Below are 11,233 nucleotides of genomic sequence, written 5' to 3'. Positions count from 1 at the left end.
CAACCTCTCCACCAACGGTTATCATCGGTGGGTTTTCTTTTTTTTTTTTGCCATTCTCCATTCTGACAGGTGTAAGATGGTATCTTAAAGTTGTCTTGATTTGCATTTCCCTGATCGCTAAGGAAGATGAGCATGATCTTAAGTGTCTTTTGGCCATTTGAACTTCTTCTGTTGAGAATTCTCTCATTTTATAATTGGGTTAATTAGACTTTTATGGTCTAGTTTCTTGAGTTCTTCATATATTTTGGAGATCAGACCTTTGTCTGTTGCGGGGTTGGTGAAGATCTTCTACCAGTCAGTGGGTTGCCTTTTTGTTTAGTGACAGTGTCCTTTGCTTTACAGAAGCTTCCCAGTCTCAGGAGTTCCCATTTATTCAATGAGGCCCTTAATGTCTGTGCTGCTGGGGTTATACATAGGAAGTGGTCTCCTGTGCCCATGTGTTGTAGAGTACTTCCCACTTTCTCTTCTATGAGGTTCAATGTGTTCGGACTGATATTGAGGTCTTTGATCCATTTGGACTTGAGTTTTGTGTAAGGTGATAGATATGGGTCTATTTTCATTCTTCTACAGATTGACATCCAGTTTTGCCAGCACAATTTATTGACCCTTTACGTTTCTTATTCAGTCTGTGACTCATGCTCGTCTTTCTTATCCACAAACAATAAAAATCAGCATTGACATTAATAAACACAGTTTTTTAATGTCCTGACTAAAAATTTGTTCTCTTGACATTTGTTTCTCATTCCACATCAAGCAGATATTTACTTCTTAAAATATATGTCTGCATTTCTCATCACTACCTATTGTGCTGATCCATAGGTCTATACATCACCAAAACTCTGAGTTGCCATCACAGTGCTTCACTCTCATCTTAGTGCTGAATATCTCAAATGTAGGAACATGGTCTCTTTCAGCATTTTCTCTACCATCATGTCAGTAAAGAATGCATTCCTGTCCCATCACTTCTTATTTCAAAAATACCAAGACACACTGAAATTTTTATAACCTGAATCTTCTTTGACTACTGATTAAATAAACATTTATAATGATGGTGACTTATCTTAGCCATCAATTTGAAACACATAGAGATAAATAATTTAGATTGAAGAATTGCTTCTATTTGACTTGCGTACAGCCTTTTGTTAGGGAATTTCTCAAAGGTAATGAAAAGAGATCCACCACATTGTGAGTGGTGCTATCCCTGGGTAGTTTTCTAGGGCCTCCATAATGAAGCAATCTGATTAAGGACATAAGCAGTATTCATTTTTGGTCTCTGCTTCAGTCCTTATATTGGTATTCCTATTTGGTTTCACTCATTGCTGTACCTGTCTGTAAAATGACCTTTTCTTCTCCTCGTTGCTTTAGATTATAGTGGTTATTACAACAATAGGCCAAACTGGGAAAATAACCAAATATAATGTTTCCAAATTTTAGGGGCTCTACATGCTTTCTCTGTAGACTACAGGAAAGAAGAAAATGATTCTCATACTGAAAAACTACCCCATCTTCTGACTAACGTTTTGATAAAGTGACAGGAAAACCTAGAGTCATCAGAGAGGAAAGAATTTCAATTCAAGTAACATATCAAAAATTATTCCTAATGACATTCTGTAATATTCATAGATTAGTGGTTAGCTCAGCCATTATCAGACGTATTTCCTCCTCCATAAGATAACTATAAATACAGAAATCCATTGCCAGACAATAAGCAGAGAGTGAGACACAATGGAAGATTCAATCCTAAATGGGAACTCTGTAGAACAGGTGACAGATAGAATGTAAGAGTCTGAAGAGGAGTAAGAGAACACCAGGGAATCTGGGCAGTAGTTGTGCCTGCCTTTAATTCAAGCACTTGGGAGTTAGAAGTAGGCAGGTCTCTGTGAGATCGAGTTCACCCTGGTCTATAGAGCATGTTGCAGGAGGGTAAATATTGGGAAGCGGGAAGTGAGTATGGAGACAGAACTGGAATTTGTATTTAAAGCATTAAAAAGGAACAATCAAACAAGCAAAAGATATAAAAGAGTAACCGAGGTCACATAAACACTGATGGTAACCCAATTATATCTCATTAAAAGAATCTAGACACTGCCACACACACACACACAAACATGTGTACGAAAGAAATATATCTGTGGTGCAGTCTATCTACTATAAAAGAGAAAAAGAAAAGCTAAATTGTCAGGAATAAAGATGGACTTGACGCAGCCAATGAACATGAATTAGGAAAGAAAATAAAGGTAAACATTTATCTGGTTCTACTCTATAAATATTTTGTTTTCATTTTTGTTTTATTACAGTGAATAAAAGTATACTTGATATAGAATTCATTATATTCAACATAAAGCCCTAGAGTTTTGATTCCAAATGACTGCTCTAATGTAGAAACACTGATGCAATTATAATAAAGAAGGAAGTATTTCGTATTCCAAATAATTTAGTTATGTTCTATGAGTTTCATAGATTCAGTTTGAACCATTTGGGTTTTTTTATATTTATTTATTTATTTATTAAAGATTTCTGTCTCTTCCCCACCACCGCCTCCCATTTCCCTCCCCCTCCCCCAATCAAGTCCTCCTCCCTGGTCAGTCCAAAGAGCAATCAGGGTTCCCTGCCCTGTGGGAAGTCCTAGGACCACCCACCTCCATCCAGGTCTAGTAAAGTGAGCATCCATACTGCCTAGGCTCCCACAAAGCCAGTACATGCAGTAGGATCAAAAACCCATTGTCATTGTTCTTGAGTTCTCAGTAGTCCTCATTGTCCGCTATGTTCAGCGAGTCCGATTTTATCCCAGGGTTTTTCAGACCCAGGCCAGCTGGCCTTGGTGAGTTCCGGATAGAACATCCCCATTGTCTCAGTGTGTGGGTGCACCCCTCGCGGTCCTGAGTTCCTTGCTTGTGCTCTCTCTCCTTCTGCTCCTGATTTGGACCTTGAGATTCTGCCCGGTGCTTCAATAACAATTTGTTTTAACATGAGAATAGAATGTTACATTTTCACCATTATAAACATTAACTAATATGTTATAAAGCTTTAACTCTTTCTTAGCAATGCAATAGCTTCATTTTTAGGACAGTTTCATTTACAACATAATTTTGTTTATTATATTATATAATGACATAGCATTGGTAAATTATTATCTAGTATGGACAATTCTAGACATTGGCTTTGAAACCTATGGAAAGAACATTTAAAATGAGGAATAATAGAACATCATCAGTTTACTGTGAAGTTTTGGCCTCTGATAGTCTATTTTGGTCTATAATCAACAGGAAAAGTACCCTCTACAACCACTCCATGTGGAATGAGACTGGGAACACTAGTTTCTTAATTCTAATTAGGCACTTTCTTGCTGGTTGAGGGAGATGAGCCTCAGATTTATATTCTGAAAACTTTGTATATGGCAAATTTGCATATGACAAGGTAGTGAACAAACTTCGATATACAATGTAATATACAAAGATCCATGATTTCTTCAGGTTGATCAACCAGTCCCTTTCCTTGGCTGTTTTCCATGGCTTCATGCTGGTTGTTTTTTTCGCTTAAACTCACAGCTGGGTCTGTACAATGATGTCCTCTCTTATGCATCTCATATTCCCATGTCAGTGTCTAGCATTCTTCATGAAACAGAAATAAAATACATGTTAATTTAAAATGATAAAATATGCATTCTCACTTTATATAAAGCAGGAAGTAAAAGTTATGAATTGGTAAAAGAGCAAGAGGTTAATGGTGAGATTTGGAAGAAATCATGTATTTACATTAATATATAACTTAAATATATGTTGTAATGAAATGTAGAAGGATAGTTTGTAATAAATAGTAGTTATATATCTGGTGAGATAGATCAGTGGTTATACATATGTCTTGATATCCAAAAGACCAGGGTTTGATTTCTATCACCAACCTCATGTATATATGACCCCTTATAATTCTGACTCCAATGGGAGACAAAACCTTTGACTTACTTGCATATCTACAATCATGTTTACATACATTCACAAAGAAAAAGACACAATTAGAAGAATACAAGTTTGAATCAAAGAATATATTAATAATAAATGAAGAATGTCACACTAAAGCAAAAATATCTGGATTTACTCTTAGTAGTATAGGAACTGACACTAAATCGGTGTTCAAACATGAAGAAATTCCAGCACACACCATTCATTTTAGATAATTTGAAATCTCATAAAAAAAAAAAACCTTTGCTTAGAGCCAGGCAGTGGTGGTGCACGCCTTTAATCCCAGCACTTGGGAGGCAGAAGCAGGAGGTTCTCTGTGAGTTCGAGACCAGCTTGGTCTACAAGAGCTAGTTCCAGGACAGGCTCCAAAACCACAGAGAAACCCTGTCTCGAAAAACCAAAGAAAAAAAAAAAAACCTTTGCTTATATGAATATGATTTCTTTTATTTTATGCTCCAGATACAGCAAGACTGAACATCATTACTGGAATCTGATTTTACCTACTTCCACATCTGATGCTTTTAATAAGATTAAAAGAACAGCAATACATTGAGAAATTAAACACAGCTTTTAGTATCCTCAGAAATAAAGGTATGAAAAACAAGTTTGGAGGACAAATATGAGAGATGTCTTACATCTAACTTAAAGTTGTTTAAAATTATTTTATTTTTCTTGGATGTGTATGCAAATATGTGCTAATAATGAGCACTAAGGAAAAACAATTACCACTGGGTATAAAGTTAAAACAGTGGGGCAGTGACAGAGTATAAAAAAATGAGTAAAATAGTGCTGTACCTACATACTGGACTTTGCATCATCAATGTTTTGTAGCACAAATACTATCTCTAAAGGTAGTCAATAAATGGCAGTTTCAAGCAATGCAGTTTTTTCAGCATATTGGGCAGGGAGAGGAAGCCCTGGGGTTACTGGATGTTCTCTTTGGGCTTCTATGCACTTGACTCAAAGAACACACTTGAAACAATGGAAATTTGGTATAGACTTATGTTATACTCTGTCTCTCTGCAATATGATGTTTCTACTGTGAAGGTCAGCGCATTATAATAGCTCCCTATACACTTTGTCAGGGATAAAGTCATGCCTAAAAGGCACTCAATGACTTGTACTTTGAGAATATGTAATGTAAGAATTACATAATTTTCTGATAACTTAAGATTAAACTTTGAAGTCATGTTATCTTCTGGTTATCATCTTATCTATCTTGAGGCAGTCCTTTGGCGTTGCTGCTTCATAAAAGAGACTGCCAGTAATGCTGCAGGACACATAAAAAAGTGAGTAACAAGCTGTCAATATAGGCAGAACTGTCTTTGAAACTTCCTGCTTCATGGAAAAGTCTGATGGATATTATGGGCCAGTAGGCAGAAGATGGATGCGTCAATAGTAGAGAAAATCTTTGGGTAACTCTGCAGGCAGTGATATGTCTCTGCCAATTCTAATTTCGGAATTTGCTCACAATGCAATTTCTCTCTACTTAGGTAATATTAGATCTTTCTAGAGTCTTTGATGGAGTTGAAGAATATATAATTATAACTATAGTTTTCTTAAATTATAAAAAATAAAGATACAATATATATAAATATTGTAACTGTAAGTCTTGCTTGATAATTGTATTGTTATATGTAATTTTACTATATTAAAGTTAAAACTTTCCATTTTATTTAAAGAATAAAAGGAGGTGATGTGGTATTATAATATGTATGCTGTGAATACCATTGGTTAATAAAGAAACTTTCCTAGGCCTGTGCAGGAAAGAATAGAGGGAGGCAGACAAAATCTAAACTGAATGCTAAGAGAAAGAGGACAGAATCACGAGATACCATGTAGCTGCCAGAAAGGAAAGACATGAGCTGTCAGGTAGCTCTTTGCCGCTAGGCCACAACCTCCATAGTAAAATATAAAATAATGGAAATGGGTTAATTCTAGATGTAAGAGCTAGTTAGCAATACACTTAAATGATTGGCCAAGCAGTGATTTATACAATATTTATACAATATACTTTCTGTACGATTATATCTGGAGTTTGTGCAGATGGGAAACGAAAAAGCACCATCCTACAACATAGGACTTCCAAACAGTCTCAAAAAAAGAAGAAGAAGAAATATTAGAATTGTTTTTCCTGTTGAATATCATATATAATCTCTGCATGATTTCCTGCCAAATAGTAATAAATTATGTGATTCATAGTCACTGAAATATTTAAAAAGCTCCTAAGGAAGAAATATTATTTCCCTTAAAAAAAATTCTGAAGGCATCACAATCCCTGACTTCAAACTCTATTACAGAGCTACATTACAAAAAACAGCCTGTTATAGGCATAAGAACAGAAAGGAGGACCAATGGAACTGAATAGAAGACCCAGATATTAAATCACACACCTTTGAACAGCTGATTTTTGACAAAAAGAGAAAAATATATCAAATGGAAAAAAGAAAGCATATTTATAAATGTTGCTGGCATAACTGAATATAAACATGTAGAAGAATGAAAATAGATTGATATCTATCACCAGCACAAAGCTCAAGTCCAATGGATTAAAGACCTCAAAATAAAGTCAGCCATTTCTCATAGAAGAGAAAGTGGGACATAAACTTGAACGCATTGGCACAGGAAACCACTTCCTAAATATAACCCCAGAAGCACAAAACTAAGAGAAACACATAATAAATGGGACCTCCTGAAACTGAAAAAATTCTGTAAAGGAAAGGATGTGGTCAACAAGACCGAACAACAGCCTACAGAATGGGAAAAGAACTTCAACAACCCAACATAAGACACAGGGCTGATCTTCAAAATATACACAGAAATCAAATAATTGGTCATTAAATAACAAATAGTAAAATAATAAATGGGGTAGATACCTAAATAAAGAACTCTCAACAGAGTTATCTAAAGTGGCTGAAAGACGAATAAAGAAATGTTCAACATTCTTAGTCATCAGAGAAATGCAAATCAAAACAACACTGAGATTCCATCTTACACCTATAAGAATGGCCAAGATCAAAAATACTGGTGACAACTTTTGCTGGAGAGGTTGTGGGGTAAAGGGAACACTCCTGCATTGCTGGTGGGAATGCAAGCTGGTACAGCCACTTTGGATGTCAGTATGGAGATTTCTCAGAAAATTAGGAAACAACCTTCCTCAAGATCCAGGAATACCACTTTTGGGTATATAGCCAAAGGATGCTCAATCATGCCACAAGAACATGTGCTCAACTATGTTCATAGCAGAATTTTTTGTCATAGCCAGAACCTGTAAACAACCTAAATGCCCCTCGATCGAAGAATGAATAAGAAAAATGTGGTACTTTTACACAATGGAGTACTACACAGCAGAAAAAAAAAACCAATGACATCTTGAATTCTATATGAAAATGGATGGAGCTAGAAAATATTGTTTTGAGTGAGGTAACCCAGACATAGAAAGACAATTATCACATGCACTCACTCCTAAGTGTTGCTTAAACATAGAGCAAAAATAAAAAACTAGCCTACAAATCACAATCCCTGAGAACTTAGACAAAAATGAACACACTAAGAGTAACATACATAGATCTAATCTACATGAGGAGTTGAAAAATACAAGATCTTCTGACTAAATTGAAATAATGGGGACTATTGAGGGAGAGTTGAAGGGGAGGGGAGACACAGGGAGGGGAGCAAGGAAAAATGTAGAGCTCAATTAAAAATCAATTAAGAAAAGAAGTTCAGCAAAATCATGCCCTTGAAAATCCTGCATTCGTCATATATAACAATTTTAAAAACATGATAAAGAGAATGGGGATGAGAGTATTTTCACTACATGTATAGTAGATCTACATCAAGTATGCATAAAAGGATACCATTTGAGTGGCAAACTCTACAAAAAACTCACCATCCATCAGTTTAATCTGTGACTTCAGTACAGTATCAACAAATCCCTATCCAATGCAGCTTATGTATTACTTATTATCAAATTATAGGGCAAGGAGACATCTAAACAGTTGCCCAATAGTATGCCAGTCCTCACTCATATGGTTAATGTCCAAAGTACCCAAGCTGATATTAAAAACTTAGAATAGAGTTTCTGATAATAATACTTCAAGAGGCAATGCTCTGATTATAGACAGAAACTTTAGTTACTGAAAAACTGAATAACAAGTGTTATTCACGAAGAAGGAAAGTAAAGAAGGTGATTCTTTCTTTTTTTCTTTTAGTTATATGAATCTCCACACTATAGGTTATAATACTTCTCATACTATTACTGACTTGATAAAACCATGTCTAATATTGTCCTAGAGGAGCATAAGACTGAGATTATGTCAGTGTCCATGTGTTTCCAAAGTGTGTGTTTGTATTGGAGGAAAATGTCCATTTCTACAATCCTTGCGAACAAAACTTGCTGCTTGAAGCAAGACCAAAACTTCGTGCCATTCTCCTTGGCCTCTCATCAGCCCCCATTGTTCGCCATGATCAGAGAGTCTGGCTTTATCCCATGCCTTCTCAGTCACAGTCCATCTGGCCTTGGTGAGCTCCCAATAGATCAGCCCCACCGGCTTGGCGGGAACCTGGCCAGTTTGGACGTTTGCCTTCCTGGGCATGGACGGAGGGGGGGAGGACCCTGGCACGGGGCAGGGAACGCTGACTGCTCTTTGGACTGGAGAGGGAGTGGGAGAGGAGTGGGGGGAGGGGGAGAAAAGTGGGAGGAGGAGACATTTTTTTCCCTTTTCATAATAAAAATAAATAAATAAATAAATAAATAAATAAATAAATAAATAAATAAATAGTAGTAGAAAAAAAAAAAACAACCTTGCTGCTTAAAATCAAAGCTAGAAAAAAAAAAACTCCCTGGAAAACATCTCCAAAATATAAAACTCATTTTCCCTGTTCTTGTTGATGTCCATCTGAAACTGGTGAAAGACACAATCCAGCTTCAGAAATGTGGGGAATGAGCACAACCCAGGGCTGCTGAGGACAGAATCCCTGCTCTTACATTCAATCTCAGTTTGGAATCCCACTACTTTTTTTTCACAATGCCATCCTTAAAACTGAGGATAGTCTGTTGGTCTTGGTTGACCAGACTGGAGGTCCATCCAGTTCTTCATTCCTAGAAATCTTATATTTGACTCATTAATTCTTTCTGAATGATCTTTAGGCTGTGTTTTTCCATGATGGTGACAGATATTTTCCATTGAGAAGCAGATGTTTAGAGCAGGTTCTGAGGGACTGCAACAACTACGCATGCTGTCCCACCTTATTGGTAAGATTATGTGGAATATTAATTTCAGATAATATTTATCATACTTGGTTTATTCAAACTATTCAGATGTTCAGAAAGAGTTTGACAAAATATATCCCAGAATTTAATATAAGTCTTCTTAACTGAATGGAGGGGTTGTTCACTTAAGTAGGGATATGATAATATTCCATTTACGCTGTTGTTTTTGTTTTAGTTACATAAGTGAGGAATTGTGTTTCAGGGTCTATAATTGGGTTAGAATTACATTTCTCTAATAATATTGGAATAGAATCACAAATCAATAAACAATCTCTCAAGGTGGATGTTCAAGTATATCTAAACACATACTTTTCAATTCTCTTCTATGTCAGAGGTGGATCCTTCTCTGACACATTCAAATATATTAATAATCAGTGTGATCATGAATATTTAGTTGATATGATGTTTTAAATTCTACTACCAATTGACATATTTTCTTGCACAAAATATTCTGTCTTTGCAAGACAGTAAATATTGACAACAGAGTTATTATATCCACTCCCTCCTACACACTTGACACCAGTACATACCCCGCTGTGCATTACACAGTTGGTAATGCAGCAGTAGTGATATGTGGAGCCCCAAAACACAATATGTATCATTCTGTAGGCATCCCAGCAACTGGTTTGTGTGAACAGACTATGATGTGCTCCAACATACAGAGAGGAGTCTGTAAACAATCAAAAGTGGAATCACAATTGTTACAGTAAAATTACTGTCATGTGAAACCTGCTGAGTTTCAAAGAACTACTATCATTAAACATATTCCTACAATCAGAAAGATGGCTCTGTTGGTAAAGGCTTCATCCACATTCAAAATGACATGAAATACTGCATTGTACCCTGTCTTTAGTGACACAGTTAGAATCAAAAATGTAGCTTCACAAAAACAAAATATTTCACGATCAAATAGAGGAATGAACCTCTATCTTCTCTGTTCTTAGGAAGTTAGAAGAAAAGCCAGAGAAAAACCAAGTGTTTTTCTTTCTCTGCCTGAAGTTTAAAGTTCCTGAGATCAGTTAGTGTTGAGCTCCTCCTGCTGGTCCAGAGGTCCTCTACAGAGAGGTTTGTGTCTGGGCTAATGCTGAAGTTCCATCACTGTGTCTCTTGCACAGTAATATGTGGCTGTGTCTTCAGTGGTCACAGAGTTCAGCTGCAAGAAGAACTGGTTCTTGGATGTGTCTCTAGTGATGGAGACGCGGCTCTTAAATGATGGGTTGTAATTAGTACCACCACTATAACTTATGTACCCAATATACTCCAATTTCTTCTCTGAGGACTGTCTGATCCAGCTCCAGTAGTAACCATTAGTAATGGAGTAACCGGTGACAGAGCAGGTGAGGGACAGTGATTGTGACGGCTTCACCAGGCCAGGTCCTGATTCCTGAAGCTGAATCTGGGACAGAATTCCTTCAGACAAAAACATCAATTCTGTCAATCACATGTTGTCAGAACCCCACATGAACACATGTATGAAGTGGGAACACTCACCAGGAAGGGCTGTCACCAGGTAAAGAAGATCAAACAGTTTCATCTTCTAGGATACACCTCCTTTTCTTCAGAGGTCGGCCTCCTGTGAGAGAGATGTGAGCTCCCACAGTACAGGAGGGGATTTAACACAGAGCTAGAAGATGCATTTGCATGAGGGAAGTCAGGCTAGACTTTATAAATTGGAGGTGGAGACTACCCTACTGGGTTATTGCAATACGGTCAACAGTGTCTCTGACTTCCTACGGATAGAGTCTGGAATAAGAGTGCTTTGGTACTACACTCATCACTCATCATAGTAAACACATCTTGGCATGAACCCGCATCCATTTCCTAGCCCAACCTCCCCATCAAATTCTTCTGTTTCTGTGTTTTTAGGTCACAACTCAGTGCCAACCTTCTGTTCACACTACATTTCCTGAGTTCTTGATTTTTGATTAGTATGCCCACACTGCTACTAATGTCATTCCCTTTTCTCACCCATGAGATGGGATTCTGACGTGTAACAATTTTT

The 11,233-nt window shown here is 36.8% G+C and overlaps 1 gene segment (V, D, J or C); it reads right to left on the bottom strand.

The window, feature by feature from the left end:
* Positions 1–10,309: 10,309 nt before the first annotated feature.
* Positions 10,310–10,806, bottom strand: LOC126495596 (Ig heavy chain V region 3-6-like). The segment is given in 2 exon segments: positions 10,310–10,641; positions 10,723–10,806. Coding segments are annotated over 2 exon segments (375 nt in total).
* Positions 10,807–11,233: the final 427 nt, after the last annotated feature.

Source organism: Alexandromys fortis, unplaced genomic scaffold (assembly GCF_014885135.2).
Source record: "Alexandromys fortis isolate MF-2015 unplaced genomic scaffold, M_Fortis_MF-2015_v1.1 scaffold_461, whole genome shotgun sequence".
NCBI classification, from domain to species: Eukaryota; Metazoa; Chordata; class Mammalia; order Rodentia; family Cricetidae; genus Alexandromys; species Alexandromys fortis.
Note: the sequence above shows the minus strand (reverse complement) of the source record. Positions and strands in the feature narration are given on the sequence as shown.